General features: G+C 49.8%; 7 protein-coding genes across 7 annotated transcripts, besides 6 other annotated features; 4 read left to right on the plus strand and 3 right to left on the minus strand.

The window, feature by feature from the left end:
• Positions 1 to 183: 183 nt before the first annotated feature.
• On the minus strand, positions 184 to 2,692 carry EURHEDRAFT_381879 (E3 ubiquitin-protein ligase BRE1; the record flags this gene model as incomplete). The annotated part of the gene is made up of 6 exons (XM_040779466.1): positions 184 to 357; positions 413 to 1,480; positions 1,534 to 2,081; positions 2,148 to 2,205; positions 2,258 to 2,401; positions 2,504 to 2,692. 6 exons carry the CDS (start codon positions 2,690 to 2,692, stop codon positions 184 to 186), a joined length of 2,181 nt encoding a protein of 726 aa, XP_040634253.1.
• Positions 2,693 to 3,033: 341 nt separating this feature from the next.
• Positions 3,034 to 4,995, plus strand: EURHEDRAFT_549252 (transcription factor TFIIIB subunit BDP1; the record flags this gene model as incomplete). Its single annotated transcript, XM_040787500.1, has 2 exons — positions 3,034 to 3,061; positions 3,139 to 4,995. The coding sequence occupies 2 exons, from the start codon at positions 3,034 to 3,036 to the stop codon at positions 4,866 to 4,868; spliced, it is 1,758 nt and encodes a 585-aa protein (XP_040634254.1). The 3' UTR covers positions 4,869 to 4,995.
• EURHEDRAFT_417349 (DUF1183 domain protein) lies at positions 4,826 to 6,225 on the minus strand. Its single transcript, XM_040783176.1, has one exon. The coding sequence runs from the start codon at positions 6,050 to 6,052 to the stop codon at positions 5,123 to 5,125; it is 930 nt and encodes a 309-aa protein (XP_040634255.1). The 5' UTR covers positions 6,053 to 6,225; the 3' UTR covers positions 4,826 to 5,122.
• Positions 6,226 to 6,373: 148 nt separating this feature from the next.
• mmm1 (ERMES complex subunit MMM1) lies at positions 6,374 to 7,916 on the plus strand (the record flags this gene model as incomplete). Its single annotated transcript, XM_040780483.1, has 3 exons — positions 6,374 to 6,386; positions 6,440 to 6,470; positions 6,530 to 7,916. 3 exons carry the CDS (start codon positions 6,374 to 6,376, stop codon positions 7,914 to 7,916), a joined length of 1,431 nt encoding a protein of 476 aa, XP_040634256.1.
• Positions 7,917 to 8,086: 170 nt separating this feature from the next.
• On the minus strand, positions 8,087 to 8,747 carry EURHEDRAFT_381883 (acireductone dioxygenase (Ni2+-requiring); the record flags this gene model as incomplete). The annotated part of the gene is made up of 3 exons (XM_040779467.1): positions 8,087 to 8,221; positions 8,274 to 8,645; positions 8,718 to 8,747. 3 exons carry the CDS (start codon positions 8,745 to 8,747, stop codon positions 8,087 to 8,089), a joined length of 537 nt encoding a protein of 178 aa, XP_040634257.1.
• Positions 8,748 to 9,022: 275 nt separating this feature from the next.
• On the plus strand, positions 9,023 to 11,370 carry EURHEDRAFT_417351 (tRNA modification protein MTO1). Its single transcript, XM_040783177.1, has 2 exons — positions 9,023 to 9,174; positions 9,225 to 11,370. Exons 1-2 carry the CDS (start codon positions 9,071 to 9,073, stop codon positions 11,188 to 11,190), a joined length of 2,070 nt encoding a protein of 689 aa, XP_040634258.1. The 5' UTR covers positions 9,023 to 9,070; the 3' UTR covers positions 11,191 to 11,370.
• Positions 11,371 to 11,545: 175 nt separating this feature from the next.
• Positions 11,546 to 11,678: a sequence feature (Protein overlapping with rRNA (EURHEDRAFT_488892, EYE90569.1) was converted to a misc_feature.).
• Positions 11,679 to 11,794: 116 nt separating this feature from the next.
• Positions 11,795 to 11,863: a sequence feature (Protein overlapping with rRNA (EURHEDRAFT_488892, EYE90569.1) was converted to a misc_feature.).
• Positions 11,864 to 11,974: 111 nt separating this feature from the next.
• Positions 11,975 to 12,239: a sequence feature (Protein overlapping with rRNA (EURHEDRAFT_488892, EYE90569.1) was converted to a misc_feature.).
• A 47-nt stretch (positions 12,240 to 12,286) lies between these two features.
• Positions 12,287 to 12,588: a sequence feature (Protein overlapping with rRNA (EURHEDRAFT_488892, EYE90569.1) was converted to a misc_feature.).
• Positions 12,589 to 12,676: 88 nt separating this feature from the next.
• Positions 12,677 to 12,796: a sequence feature (Protein overlapping with rRNA (EURHEDRAFT_488892, EYE90569.1) was converted to a misc_feature.).
• Positions 12,797 to 12,848: 52 nt separating this feature from the next.
• Positions 12,849 to 12,997: a sequence feature (Protein overlapping with rRNA (EURHEDRAFT_488892, EYE90569.1) was converted to a misc_feature.).
• Positions 12,998 to 13,618: 621 nt separating this feature from the next.
• Positions 13,619 to 15,338, plus strand: EURHEDRAFT_417353 (uncharacterized protein). Its single transcript, XM_040783178.1, has one exon. The coding sequence runs from the start codon at positions 13,975 to 13,977 to the stop codon at positions 15,187 to 15,189; it is 1,215 nt and encodes a 404-aa protein (XP_040634260.1). The 5' UTR covers positions 13,619 to 13,974; the 3' UTR covers positions 15,190 to 15,338.
• Positions 15,339 to 15,944: the final 606 nt, after the last annotated feature.

Genomic DNA, 15,944 nt, shown 5'->3' on the forward strand with positions numbered 1-15,944 from the left:
AACAAAAAACCGTAATATAAAAAATGTCAAGGTGTGAAGAGGTAATCGCGGCAAATATTAGGGAAAGAGAAGGGGAAAAAGCCGAAGAATAAACTATGGTACAAGAAGTTAAAATCCTCTAAAGTCGAAAAGGCACAAAGATCGGAAGGAAGTGAAAATAACGACCTCGGAACCGGGGAGTAATCAGAGGGTGATGTGCATGTAGTCATTATTTCCAAAGGATTTGTTGCAATTCGGACACTTGCGCGATCGCGAGGTGAGACGTTCTTCGACGCAATCTTTGCAGAAGACATGACCGCATGTCTTGATTGCCGTGTTCTTGAAGTTCTTGCGGCATACTGTGCAGATGGCAAGCGTCTGTGAAACAAATCAGCAAAGATAGCAAACCCTAAGGTCAATAATCGAAACATACCCTCAGCATTTCGTACTCAGACGAAGAGTTCCCAAGGCTCTTATTCTTCCAGTTGTCCAAGCTCTTCTTAGTATCTGCCAGCGATGCCTTCAAGCTTTCAATCTCCGTCTCTGCCCGACGACAAGCACTAGAAGTATTTGCCAGTGTGGAATCCTTTGAAGTCGATAGAGCCTTCAGTTCGGCTATCTGGTTCTTCAAACCGTCCGTGACGATACTGTTCTCTGTGAGTTGCTGTTGGGCCGCATAGAGTTTGCTAGTGACAGTGTTTAAGGTTTCTTTGTTTTCGCTGGCCTGCTTTTCCATGTTCGCAACCAAGGAGCGTGTGGCTGCTTCCGAGTCTTTTAACTGGGAGATAATGTCGGAACTCTTCGAATTCTGCATTCGCAGGGTCCGGACCTCCATCTCCCGTGCCTCTTTTGCTTTCATCGCTGCAAAGAATTTCTGATCGGCCTTGGACTTCTCGGCGACTAAACGGGCAACTTTCTCTTCTAGAGCGCTGAAATCTGCCACTTTTTGCGAAGCTAGTGTTGAATATTTCTTGCATGCCGTTTGCATGGACGCCAATTCAGTGTTAAGCATCGCATACTGCCGTTCCAAGGTCTGGTATTTGGTCCGAAGCTCTTCAACCGGAATCCTTGCGACATCCGTAGATTGCGCACTGTCGACCTGCACCCGTAGCCTCTCCACCTCGGATTCTAGAGAAGCGATTCGAGCTTCCCCGGCACTTGCGAGTTCCTGGATCTTGATGGTTGATGTCTTTTCCTGCTCCTGTGCGGCCTTTCTCATCTGTTGATCGGCCAGTAGTTCATCACGAGCGTTCCGTATTCTGGCCAAATCTGTTTCCGCCCGTACCAGTTGCGCTTCCTTCTCGGCGACAATGCCTTGTGTTTCATCGTCGATTTGTATGCGGTATGAGGTCCGCTCCGATCGTAACTTCTCGGCTTCTTCACGTAGTTGCGTATTCGTCGCTTCAGAATGGTTTATCCGTTTAACCACATCGTCGTACTGCGATCTCAACTGCTTGAACAGATCCGTATGCGCGTAATCATCATCGCTAAGTTTGGAGTGCTGTGACGAGATGTCAGCAAAAGCTTTGCCGTGTCACGAGATAAAATACCAACCTTGATATTCAATTCGGTGACTTGGTTCAGCAGGCTGGCATTTTCAATCTCCAGTTTCTGTAATTGTTCCTTCTGCTTTTCGGATTCAGCCACAAGCTTGTGATGCATCTCTTCAAGCTCCGGATTGCGTTCGCCCCGGGTAGCTACGCCGTTGGTAACAGACGGCTCTTCTCGACTTCCAGATGCGCTGTCTGCGCCAGGTCGTTGTGCACCAAGGATATACTGCTTCTCCAATTTGGCGACTGTCACGCTCCGTGCACGATCCAGTTTCTTCTCTGCCACCATGTAGCGCAGAGATGCTGCCTCTAGGCTTTCTTCAAGTTGTTGTTTATCCGCTAAGGCTTTCTCGAGTTCGCCAATGGTAACCTTCTCCTCGGCCAATTTCTTGGCCAGCTGGCTTTGCAGATCGGAAACCTCAGGCGGGGCTTTTGACAAATTTGTTGTGAGTCGCGATATAATGTCACGTATTTCATCCGATCGGGCTTTCAAATGCTTCTCGAAATCTTCAGCATCTTCGAATTGCAAGGAGCTCCGAAAAACCGATTGCTCTGCATATTTGTTAGCAAAGCTAAGTTCCCATGAGAATATATCTGGCGAACAAATAGCGCGCCTACCCTTGCTGTTTCCTTCCTTTTTTACAGGGTCCAACAGTATCTTAACTTCGTCGATCAACTGCAGAGAGAGTTAGAATTTAGATAACTTGAATTTCCGAAAATGAACGTACTTGGTTGTACCATGCATCGATAACGCGAAGGTGATCGTTGTGGTAATTTGCGGCCTTGGAAAGTTCCTTTACTTTTGTCTCCAGGGAAACCTTTTCGCGTTTGTATTCCTGCATTTGGCGCCATATCGCGTCTTTTTGGAATCGCTGTCGTAAAAATTCTAGTCAGTATTGATACCAGACGGAGTAGAACTCATATCCTGAAACAATCAGAGAATAAGAATCCTCTTGTGTCAATTATCCGCTTACCTCCAAGTCATCCTTCCACGGCATATCCGCGTCAGGATGCGGTTTGCTGCCACCATTGACAGAAGTTGCTTGCTTCTTCGATGGTGGAGCAGAATCATTGTGATCATTAGTAGCGCTTCTCTTCCGGTCTTCCATCTTGACGAGACCTGACTCGGAAGATACGACGGGGGTTGCTTCGGCGGCCGGCATCAGTGGCTAGGACGGCATACGGAGCAGCAGCCACCACCACCGAGCAGCAACTGACCGGAGGTGTTTTAAAAGAAAGAAAACGAGGAGTACTCTAACTGTGGGGATAACAGCGTGAAATAGTCGAGAAAGTAAAGAAGAGAGGTGGTGGGTTTAAGATAAGCAGGACAGGGCAGGGGAATGGATCATGGAAGCCAGGAGGATTTTCGACTGGACGTTAGCGTCCCTTAGTGCCTCTCACGTGACCACGCCCACTTTCCCCCAGAGTTCAGGACGAACTGCCGGCATCTAGACTTTTTTTCTACTGCGCGTCGTCGACTTGTTACCCACCGGGCCATGTAAAGATGAAAGCTTTCTCCAGCTCGGTTATCAGTAAGTCTTTTGCATTTGGCTTTTTTCTATTTTTACCTCTACTCCCGCGCAATCATCTGATTCTTCCGTTTCCGTAGACAAGTCGGGCAAGAAGTTTGCCCCCAAAGCGCCCGTCCGACGCGCCGCGCCAGCTGCACCGCCCAGGAGATCAAGTGCAGCCCAGCAAACGCCCGCTCCAACTTCCCAGCAATCCCAGCCTGTTGCAACAGAGACCGCGACTGCTCCCACACCTAAGCCGCCTGTTTCCACGCCTGAGTCGTCCGTCGCTACCAGTGCTGCAGCGGAACCGCCGGTTGCAGAACCATCCGTTACCCAGAAGACGGCAGATGCAAAGCCAAATCCAGCCGTGACAGCTATTCCGATTCCTGCGCCAAAGCGAAAACCATCTGTTTCTACATCTATTCCTAGACCCGCTACAAAACCTGCCGCTCCTCAACCTACCCCGCCCCCGCGCAAGGCACCACTTACTGAACCGGTGCCTGTATCTGCGCCTGCGTCTTCAAGACCCGATCCCGAGGCCAGAACCGAAGAAAATGTACTCCCATACGCTACCCAGGAAACAGCTCGCGATGAAACCTTAGTGTCACCCCCGCCGTCGCAGACTCGACGCCCTTCAGCTAGTGCGGCTGAGATTCGTCCCACAAAACGTCAGAAAATCGCTGCTACTACGGAATCAGTAGCGCCATCCGTGGAAGCTCCACCAGCTGAAGCGCAACCGCTTACTCCTCCAGCTACGCAGACCGAAACCGAAGAGACCGCCAACCCTGAAACCAATTTGCAACCTGCTCCTGCCAGCAAAGCTCGGAAGACAACGAAACTAAGAACTAGGAAACCAGTGCAAAATAAGACGGAAGATGGAACAACTACTCAGCGAAAACGGCGACCGCGTGTGCGACAGCCGCGTGAACCGACTCCCGAAGGCGCAGAGAGCATCGAGATTGCGCCGACAGCCATGAAGATGTCAGACCTCTGCAAGGATCTACGGACGGGAAAGATGTCTAAGAGAGAAGTGGAATTACGGAATATGGAAACGGCAGAGCAAGAACGCAAAGAAAAAGCGCAACAGGGGGGCGAAGATACCGAGCCGACACCCACCAAGCAGAACGGGGAAGCAGCATCTTCGGCACCAGAGCAAGACGGAATCTCCGACGATAAGCACGGAGGGCAAGTAGGACCAGTGATGAGAATCGTTAATGGAGAAATTGTGCTTGATACAGCGTCTTTGCAAGTCGACCGTCACGCGGACGCGGCGCGAGACATGGGAGAACTGGAGGACGTGGTAGAAAACTCGCTCACACGCAAGGTCAATCAAGCAAGTTACGGCAAGCGATCCAAGACCGAATCCTGGGATGAAGAGATGACCGACCTCTTCTATCGAGGTCTGCGGATGTTCGGCACTGATTTCATGATGATCAGTAAAATGTTCCCCGGCCGATCCAGACGCCAAATAAAGCTCAAATTCAACAACGAAGAACGCAAAAACCCCGGCCTAATCAAGGATACGCTTCTTGGCCCGACCGAGACCATCGACATCGCAACCTACTCTGAGATGACAAACACAGTCTACGATGATCCCAAGCACATCCAGCAGGAACTAGACGCAGAGAAAAAGCGCATTGAAGATCAACATGCCAAGGAGAAAGCGGCACAAGAGGAATTGCTTCGCAATCCAGACGGTACGAATGAGGGCAACGCCGCTGATAAGAACAACGGCACGACAGCCAAGAAGCGAAATAGCAAAAAACAAACCAAGAATGCAGCCGGCGGGACGGAAGAAGTTGTTGGTTCGATTGACGATTTTCCTTGATACGGTCAAAAATGTATTGAGTAATGAATTGGCGTTTTGTGAAAGGCGTTTATGGGGTTTGAGTTATATGATCTAGGATCTGATGACTATATCTGGAGGATGGTTTGAATTTTACCTGATTCTTACACTGCACAGCATGTTTTATTGCCTATCTATCTAATTGGCTGGTTTATGCATTGACTGTCGCTGCGTTATGACCAAGTAATTAGCTAAAATGAAATCAAAACTGCTTCGTCAAACAGTCCTGCTCACATTCACCTCCTCCTGGTCGACCCAAACCCGGTCCCCGTTGTAGTAGTTGAGAATCCCGGCGACGAACGAGTCCGTGAATTGCCTTCCCAAGGGTCACGATCATATCTCGCGCCCATCCGTCGGCCACCAAAAGGCGAGCCATACCTCTCACTTCTTCTCCCCATCTCATAACCAGCTGCAGTGCCGCCTATTGCGCCAGTCCAGAAGCCTGGTCTCCAACCGCCAGCCGACGGGGAAGGACTGGGTTCGGGGTATCTGGAATATGGCGGTGGAGGCCCAGGATATGGTCCACCATTACCACCGCCAGGTCCCCCACCTCCCCAGAACCCTTCCCAACCACGACGCTGATCCGGACGATCTCTGCGAATGTCAAAGCAACTCAAAACCACAGGCCACAAGATAAAGATAAAAGCAGCCACCATAAACCCAAAAAAAATTGAATTCCCCACAGCATTTAACGGATTGCTCTCATCTCGTATCCCCCCAAATTTCTCCTCCCCGGCCTCCGTCAACAGCAATCGATACTCAACCCCACAACTCCCCTTCAACACCCACTTATCATCCGCATCTCGGTATCCCTCACAGATAACATCCGTAGAACCCAATTTGAATTCTGGCGGGAGAGGCGCGGTGCAGGTCCACTGGATATCTTCTTTGTCGTACTCGGAGCCTGCGTTTGTGCAGCGCATTGCATCGATGGTGTATAGGTTGCATACTCGTTTTGAAGGGCCGATACATGTGAGTTGGGGGATTGGGGAGACTCGGCGGGAGGTGGTGCGTTGGTTTACTCGGAGGGTTAGGGATTTGACGTCGGAGAGGAGGATGGCGTTTTTGGCTGGTTTGGGGGGGGAACCATATCCGAATGAGAAGGCGGGGGAGGCGTAGAGGAGAGATAGAAGGAGTATGAACGTGAAGAATATTAGGGATCTCATTGTTGCTTGTGGAGTGGTGTGACGTATATAGGTAGTTGGTGCTGTTAGATTAACAGAACAGCCGTTCTAATCCGTAGGCATCGTAGATAGTGATGAATAGGTAATGTTTCGTCCTTCCGAAGAAAAAGGAAGGCAGCCAACGTGTCGTGGCGATGGGCCTAAGGCAGTGATCTGGATCGGGTAGATCCTCGGAGACGGAGCTCTCTCAGTTATCGATAAAATAAGTTTCCGACCACTTCAATTTACACCTCAACTTCCACCTCAAGCATTTCAACGGCAATGGGCTAAGACAGGTGTTTTGAAGGTCTACAGCGACTGACAATGAGTCTTCAAAGTACGTTCTAATTCTATTTCTTCTTTTTCAGCTTCTGAGCTGACTTGATTCAGACGGAACCTCGCCGGTGCCGGCTCCATCCTCGTACGTGAAGAGATCGTGATTTCACACCCCCAGAGATGCGCATTACTGACAATTGACAGGCTATCATTTACACAAGGGTTTCTTCTCGGGCAGCTTTCTGTCGTGTTGTTGATCGGGGCCTTCATCAAGTTCTTCATTTTCGGCGAAGCACCTCCGTCTCCGTCCCGCGGACTCTCCCACCGCAACGCAACCCAAAGACGAACCAACTCTGTCTACAACGCATCCCCGAACGAGGAGACATCCAGATCATTGAGGGAAAAGCCTTCGACGTCTAATGTCCTCCGTCCAGTGCCATCATCCGCAACGAACACCCGATCCATCCTCCGAAAAACCTACTACAATGCTATCCCTTCCACGCCCTCGAAGCATGGTCGTCAGAGGATGCACCATTCATCGCATCAGCCGGAATCGATGGACTGGTTCAATGTATTGATTGCTCAGACCATTGCACAGTATAGACAGACAGCCTATTTGCTGAAGGACTCGCCTACGTCATCGATTCTCAGTTCCTTGAACGCGGCGTTGAATAACCCGGAGAAGAAACCGTCCTTCGTGGAGAAGATTGCGGTTACGGATATTTCCCTAGGGGAGGAGTTTCCGATTTTTAGTAACTGTCGCATTATTGCTGTTGATGATCCCAACACCGATGGTGGGCGACTCCAAGCGTTGTTGGATGTCGATTTAAGCGATGATAACCTCTCCATCGCTGTTGAGACTTCACTAGTGCTTAACTATCCCAAACCGCGTTCCGCCATCCTACCAGTTGCACTATCAGTCTCTGTTGTCCGATTCTCGGGGACATTATGTATCTCCTTGGTCCCAGCATCTACGCCACCCCTCCACACGCCATCTCCATCTCCGTCGCGCGATGCAGACGCACGCCCGCAAACTGGTTCTCCTGAGGTCAACCAATCTGGCGCTGATGCGCAAGATGATTCTTCGAGGTCTAATAGTCCGAAAAGCAACGTCGCATTCTCGTTTCTGCCCGATTATCGGCTCGATCTCTCAGTCCGCTCGCTCATTGGCTCACGGAGTAGGCTCCAGGACGTGCCCAAGGTTGCACAGCTAGTCGAGGCTCGGGTGCATGCATGGTTTGAGGAACGTGTTGTCGAGCCCCGAGTCCAAGTCGTCGGACTACCAGATCTTTGGCCGCGTATGGGTCGGACAGGCGTGAGGACGGGCGATGAATCCGAAACAGCCTCCAACCCAGCGTCGCACACCGGCCAAGCTACCGATATAGCCGTCCCTATTCAGAACGATGAGAATGATGGGGAAGCACCAGGGCTAAGGTTCCGCGGGTCACGTCCATCATATGATAGCGCTTCGCGGACCAGCAGCTATAACGTTGAGACGGGTGGCCTTAGGAGTCGGAGTATGACTCGTGATGATAGCGGCGGAGAGTTCCAGATGCCTGGGTCTATGCCTAGCAGCGTGGTTGCTAACTGAATCTACGTGCTGCTGTTGTGGCAAAGAGTTCAAGAAGATTCCTTTTCGTGTAACATTACTCTTGAGGCATTAGAGAAAAGTCTTGAGTCATAAATCCATTGATGCGTTGAGGTATATACAGATTTAAACGTGCAAAAGGATTGTCCAACAAAGGTATTCAACGCTCACACTTAGTTTGCGGTCACAGAAGGGCTAGGGACGGTGTCCAGGTATGTCTTCCGATGCGGATTGACATCAACCTCAGGGCCACGGTTCAACGGCGTCCACTTTGGCTCCGCTTGGAAGAGACGCATAGCTTTGACGTACTATTATCCACAATCAGCAAATACCATATACCCATAGACAAGAAGCACTTACATTTTTATCATCCGTGGTAAACCGATGATAAATCCCAGCCGGAAGAATAATCAAATCATCCTTACTCAATCGAATACGCACCCACTCATCCTCCTGCCCACGCACATCAAAGTACCCCTCCCCATCGCGAATGTACCGAATCTCCTCGTCCTCATGCAGATGCTCACTAAAGAACGACTTCACCTTCTCCTCATAGATGTCGCCCATGGTCTGCGGCGAGACGCAGACTTCGTCGCGGTTCTTGTAGCCACGTTCAGCGGCCAGGGTGTCGACGAGGTCGATGGTTGGGCAATAGCGGTAGAAGACGCCGATAGACTCGAGGTAGGACTCGGTGACGGGACGGCCGGAGTCGTGGGGCTCGCGCTGGTCGCCCTGTTCGACGTTAGCTTCAATTCTGAAAAGAATATGTGAAAGTTTTCGGGCAATGAATGCGGGCAGACTTACCGGTTGGTTATCATACCAGTATGCCTTCATTTTGCCTCTAATTTACGGACAGGATATCTCAAATGTAAGAAATTCTGCAAATGATGCGAATGACCTGCAGTTATATGCCGAAGATCTTATATCAAAACCAATTGAACGCGGGGTGTGAAAACGCTGCCCCGCAATTGGCCGACGATGGCGCAAAAGTCGCCGGAAATTGGCTTATGTCATCACACTACCACCTTCGGAGTTAGCGGCAATAAGCACTGCACGTGATTATATCGGCTTTTATTTTTTCGTGCCTGGCAGGGTATCGAGGTGCAGAGGGTAACTTTCATTCTTGCAGTGTTTCTGGTCAATTTGCTATAATCACTATGGCTTTTCGAGCACGATCAGTGGCTCTCTTCCGCTGGGGCCATGGTCCTCGCTCGGGGATGCTATGTAGGGGCCGTGGTATGGCTACAGTCTCGGGTGCGAGGTACGTCCTTCCCCCCAACTCTATGTCAATGTAGTAATTGACAACTCCAGACCATACGATGTCGTCGTTATCGGAGGTGGTCACGCAGGCTCCGAAGCCTGCGCCGCCGCAGCCCGCTCCGGAGCTCGAACCGCACTCGTCACACCCTCGCTCTCGAACATCGGCGTATGCTCGTGCAATCCCAGTTTCGGAGGGATTGGAAAGGGTACAATGATCCGGGAGGTAGATGCAATGGATGGAGTCGCCGGCCGGATCATCGACAAAGCGGGTGTTATGTTTCGGATGTTGAATAGGAAGCAGGGCCCGGCTGTTTGGGGCCCCCGCGCGCAGATCGATCGTGATTTGTATAAGAGGTATATGCAGGAGGAGCTTGTTGGGACGGAGGGATTGAGCGTTGTCGAGGGGAAGGTGGCGGATATTGTTGTTTCCAAGGAGGGGATGGAGGATACTCCTGGGGCGCAGGGCAAGATTGTTGGAGTCAGGCTTGAGTCCGGGGAGGTCATTCCTACCGGACGGGTTGTTATTACAACAGGAACTTTCCTGGGCGGAGAAATCCATATCGGACTTGATGTTTTCCCGTCGGGGCGCATGGGAGAAGCTGCGACGTTTGGACTGAGCAAGTCTTTGCGTGATGCTGGCTTCCAACTGGGACGATTGAAGACAGGAACTCCGCCACGATTGGATTCGAAAACGATTAACTATGCGCCTCTGGAGGTTCAGAAAGCCGATTCGCCGCCACAGCCGTTCTCCTATCTCAATAATACCGTGCAGGTGGGTGACAAAGGTCAGCTCACTTGCTGGCTAACCTATACCAACGAGGCCGCCCACGATATCATCCGTGCCAACCTGGACAAGTCCGTCCACATTCGTGAAACAGTCAGAGGTCCCCGGTACTGTCCTTCCTTGGAATCAAAAATCATTCGGTTTCACGATAAACAGAGGCACTTGATCTGGCTGGAACCGGAAGGGTTCGCACCCAATGATGTTATCTATCCGAACGGTATCTCGATGACCGTTCCCGCAGATGCTCAGTATGAAATGCTGCGGAAGGTTCGTGGCTTGGAGAACGTGACTATGCTCCAACCAGGCTATGGTGTTGAATACGACTATATTGATCCCCGCAATCTCAAACCGACATTGGAAACCAAACTGATCAGCGGTCTCTACCTTGCTGGACAAATCAACGGTACAACCGGCTACGAAGAAGCAGCCGGACAAGGTATCATCGCCGGAACCAATGCCGGTCTAGACGCACAAGGCCGAACACCCCTCACCCTAGGCCGCTCAGACGGCTTCATCGGCATCATGATCGACGACCTCATCACCAAGGGCGTATCCGAACCCTACCGCATGTTCACCACCCGAAGCGAATACCGCATCTCCAGCCGCGCAGACAACGCAGACCTCCGTCTAACCCGCAAGGCCCGCGATGCCGGCATCGTCACAGACAAGCGCTGGCGCCACTTCAGCGACACAGAAGGCCAAATTGGCGAACTCATGGACCTCCTCGGGAATACGCGCCTCACGTCCAACGCCTGGTCCCGTAGGGGCTTCGGCGTGCGCGCTGATACCTCCACCCGCTCTGCACTCGACATCCTCGCCCTGCCAAATATCGAAGTCGACTCTCTAATCCCCCATATTACCTCCACCCCCAGCACCGCATACAACCCCTCATCATTCTCCCCAGAAGTCCGCGCCCGCGTCGGCATCGAAGGCCGCTATGCACCATACGTCAAACGTCAAGAGACAATGGCGAGAAAATACCAACACGACGAGAACCTGTCACTCCCCGCTGATCTTGATTACTCCAAAATCCGGGGAATCAGCACCGAAGAGCGCCATGCACTGGAGCGCGTGCGGCCTGTTAGCATCGGTATGGCGAGACGCATTGAAGGTGTTACACCTGCTGGTGCATTACAGTTGGTGTTTCATTTGAAGAGGTTTGGAGGGAAGAAGGGGCTTGCGGGGAGGGATGCTGAGAGTGTCACGGAGGAAGTTTTGGGGGCTGCTCCTTGATTTCATAGATCTGGGGGCGGAACTTTTTTATGTGATATGTATATCATGCATCTATACACCGGCGCTTGGGATTGATTATAGGGTTCAAGGGTGGAGTCTTTGTTTTATTGGATGATATAAAATGTCTATTTTGATACCATGCTTTGCCATTTGGTTATTATATGCCAGTTTCGTGTAGTCATCATGTATATTTTTTAGGAATATCAACTTTTGACAAATTTTTAAATATGGAATGTCAAATGTAATGCTATGCAACCCATCTACAAAACTTCAAGTACACAAAAAGTTCACCCCGTATATACAACTGTACGACCACGGACTTTTTCCTTTCCTCCGTCAAAAAGCTTCGAGAACATTAAGAAGATCCCTTCTTCGCACTACTCCTAGCAATCCTCTTCTGAACTTCTTCCTTAGTCAAGATCTTAACAGCATTATTCGAGAAGACGTAGCTAAGGCCGGACCAAATGGTGGTTCCTGCGACGAGGTATCTACACAATTAGCATGGGTCATCAAACACTGAAAGATAAGAACAAATGCAAGAGAATGATCTGGCCCGCAAAAAAAAGAAACATACAACAGCCGGGATTCGCTGGTGGTCACCCACCCAACTACTAACCGGCCGGCGTGTGGCTTAAGTACGGCTGAGCGGACGGGAAGCCCTGTTCTCCACACCCTATGGTCGTATGTACCAGTTTCCCCCCCGGAGGTAAATATATTGCACTGGTATTTCCCATACACCCACGAGGAAAAGAGCAGAACGGAGGGAAAGAGAATAAGAACTTACTGAAATCCAGTCATCGCCTCCCTAAGATGCCACGCATTCAAGAACGTCTCCGGGAGCACAGGCAGAGCGATCGCAGATCCAACGAGCAAAAGCTGCAATGCAGTGTTGATCTTGGAGATTTCGGTCGGTTTCACCTCTGCAGAGGGGAGCGAAAAATCCCAATACCGAGCCATTGTTTTGGGTGGTGGGAGGGAGATCCAGCGATAATAGATCGCGGATATTGCGAGACCTACGTCGCGGCCGAGGATGATCACGGCGAGCCAGACTGGTTGTCTCAGTCATATATTCTGAAGTTGGGTGGAGGAGGCGTACCGGGAATCGATCCATTTACTGCCAGACAGGCAACACCGATGGTCATCAGTAGTTTGTCAGCCATTGGGTCGATAATGGTTCCGACGACTGTCTGCAGATTCCATCGACGGGCGATATACCCGTCAACAAGGTCCGTGATGCCCGCATAAGCGAACAGGGACAAGGCAGCAGCGTGGTGGTGATGGATAAGAAAGTACCCTACAGCGGGCGCAGCAAGCAGACGAGAAAAAGTCAGGATATTTGGAACAGTGTAGATGTTTTCATGAGTTTTTTGAGGAACTTGTATCCGAGGTTGTTCAGATCTGGCTCAAATTGTCAGACAGAAATCGTGGATGGCGCTTGGCAAGGCCTGAATATAGATATTCTGGAGCAGTATGGGATATAGCATACTCTTTGGTGGGTTGCACCTGATCTTCCGGGCTCTTGTTTGTCGTCCATCTCTTCTGATTGAGTATCTTTATGCAGCTTGCATCTGCACCACGCACGAAGCAATCTTTCGTCCTCGGAGACCTAAAACTGATTAAATTTCTCGTTCAAGCTCAACAAAGGCAGGCGATCAAACCTCGATAACCCCGACAAAGTAACAATAGACCGGTTGAACATCCCATGCTGCCGAAACCCTCCCCTCAACGCACCCGAACCGAGCGTGCGAGTACCTGAACCTAATAACCGCGGACATTGCCGGGAAAATAGAAATGCACTTGTTGCCATGATAAACTTCGGATCAGTGATGAAAATGCGAATGGAGTAATGTGTAAACGTAAATTGCTTTTCTTTTCAAGGTATGCTCCCGCGGCGCAGGAATCCGCCGTCTTTAATTCAATTCAGAATGTTTCTCCAACCCGAATCAACAAGTAAGCGTATTAATTCCTATGGCATCACAGGCAGCCTGCCGATGCCGATACTCCGTAGATTGTTTGTTGGTCTGGTTTGCGACAAATACCGGTCAAATCGGACTCCCACGAGCTGGCAATCGAAAAGCGAACACACAAATTCGGTACCTCACTAGCCGTTCAATCGGCAATCTAATTCCATACAAATACGAAAAGATGCAAATAACTCGTCGGGAGTACTGCTTGAAGCCGAGTTTATACAAAACGAAGCCCGTGACTTCTGAGGAAAATCTGCGGAAAAGCTGTTTGTCCGATCACATGACTCTATACAAAGTGACGTTTCCGATTCGGGCAATATCCTATGCCATATCTAGAGAATAGCAGAGTTATATGGTACTCTGTGACTAGATACTGTGTGGCGTTACACAGACAAGATTATATTCACTGCATTTACTGCACATACTCCCCATCATCATCAAGGCTAACATCATCAAGCAACTAACTGCAGCATTCACTAACTGGAGGAATACACATCAAAGCGCCTGGTTTATACACTGCAAAGTTATACAGGCAGCCTAATTCACTGGATTCGTCATTCCTTTACAGAATTTGTCTCTGTCACTGTCAGAGTCTTCAGAGCGCCGTCATGCTCTCTTTCATCTGACCCCCGACTCTCACCTGACAGCATCAACAGCTGCTCCTGCCGCTTTTCGTTCAAGCGTAAAGAGAACTTACGTCAACAGCGAATATCGCACAAGCTTACAGAGCCAGCTAAATAGACGGCTTTTCATAATCTGTTCATGGATGTCGACTACATGATTCGTATCCGGTGTTCGACTCGCATTAATATTGAAAATGGGGCTCTGGAATGACGGTATCTTGGGCCTACAGAAAGCAGACATGGTTTCCGTGGCTAAGAGGCAGGATGATACAGCAGGAGAAGTACCAGTATTTACTCCAGCACCTCCAGCGCACCCTCCACTTCCCAGCGTCCCTACAACAAAACAAGACAACAATGGCAGCAAACCGTCACAAGACCCTAACCTCGCCAATCCTCGACTACTTGTCAACAGATCTTGCATTTATGAGCGTCGACTACCTGGCGATGCCTATATCACAGCGCACGTCCAACGACTCCAACACGGCTACTACTCCTGTCCCGCCGTGTCAGACAAAGACTTCGAACACGTCGACTTCCTCGCTGTTAACTTCGTCTTACATTCACCTAATACGTTAGATCATCGGTTCATGGCAGCTACCATCCGCGCATCCGTCCATGGCAATCGCAAAATGTCCACCTCCGGCCAGATACAACCCCGGTTTATAATGCACGCACCACATCTGATCTACGGAGCCGTATCACCAGAGACACTACAATGGAACTTTGGGCTAGCAGGTAGTTTAGGCGTTTCGGAGTTCCCCGTGAGCGCCAGTATATCGCCATCTGGAGGCGTGCTTGGAAAATACCGACGATACGAAATGATGCGAATTCAAGGATCTGTACGGACGCTGAAAAGTCCTCATGGACGACAGTATGACATTGAATCTGGAGAGATTGTCTGGTCATTGGAGGAGAACTCACTGCAGCGTTCTGGTCTACCACGGGAATTTACATTCGCCATGCTAATCCACAAACCACGCGCTGAGAGTCGAATCCATTTCTCCTTGGACATCGACCCGGTAATCCAATCGTGGTATGGAAGCTATCCGAAGTGCTGGTTATCGCTTTCACGGTACCAACCTGTACAACGACGACCAATTGATTTCAGACGGGATATAGGACAAAGGTTTGAGACGGGGCCATCGTCGAAAAAGAAACGGTTTAACTTCGCGACTCTTGAAAGCTCTTTCGATGAATATGTTAATATGCCAGGGAGAAGGTTCACGACGGGCGTAAGTCCCAGTTGGCTAGATGGGGATGGAGCAGTCATTGACATCAAGATCAGACCAACCCGGACGACAATCTTTTCAGAGACGATAATGAATTCAATCCAGATGTTGTCAGGGGGTTTTCCGCAGTTGAATCTCGTGGGAAGACCGCCTCGCGCAAACCTGCGAACAACCCGATAAGCCTGCCAAACGAACCCCCAGCTGCGAATTTAAATGTCCACGTCATGTTGGATACAGCATCGAGTAGGACGACGAAGCGGCATAGGAGAATGTCTAATCCAGAGAGAGGCATGCGGAGGGCAGAGCCACTTCGGAGGACTAGGTCTGGGGACACTACGTATCAGTGTCAGTCTAAGATGTTGGCTTTGGAACAGGCGGACAATTTTTAGGATCGCGGCTGTTTCCTTGGTTTTGTTCTGCTTTAGAGTATGATACCACCGAGCATGATGTACTTAGCATAGAAGGACCTATACATATTGTGCTGTCTGTATACTTGAATGTACCAACAAGTGCACATAAAATATATGTTGCTGCGTTATCATAACACAAGGTGCTATGCTGACTTCAATCTTGTTCTATTGAGTCTCGATTAATCCTTTCAGTTAATCTGATCCAGTTATGTATCGTTTGTCTACACTAATTCTTCATCTCCCCTGGGACAGAGTATGAGAATCACGGTAGATGGAAGTTGTAGTATCTCATGAAAATTAGTGTCTTGATGGGCGTAGTGTAGTGAATATTAAACAATAATCATATGTTCTATCTATTCTATTAATTAAACGCTAAATGCCATGACGCTAACGACTTTTCCTCTATTTGCATCACGTAACATCGAATCAAGCATATGTACCATGAAATCAGGAACCATTAGACATGTGAAATGTCACATAACCGAAAAGAGGTCAAAAAAAAAAAAAAAAAAAAGGGGGGGAAAA

Source organism: Aspergillus ruber (assembly GCF_000600275.1).
Source record: "Aspergillus ruber CBS 135680 unplaced genomic scaffold scaffold00047, whole genome shotgun sequence".
NCBI lineage: Eukaryota > Fungi > Ascomycota > Eurotiomycetes > Eurotiales > Aspergillaceae > Aspergillus > Aspergillus ruber.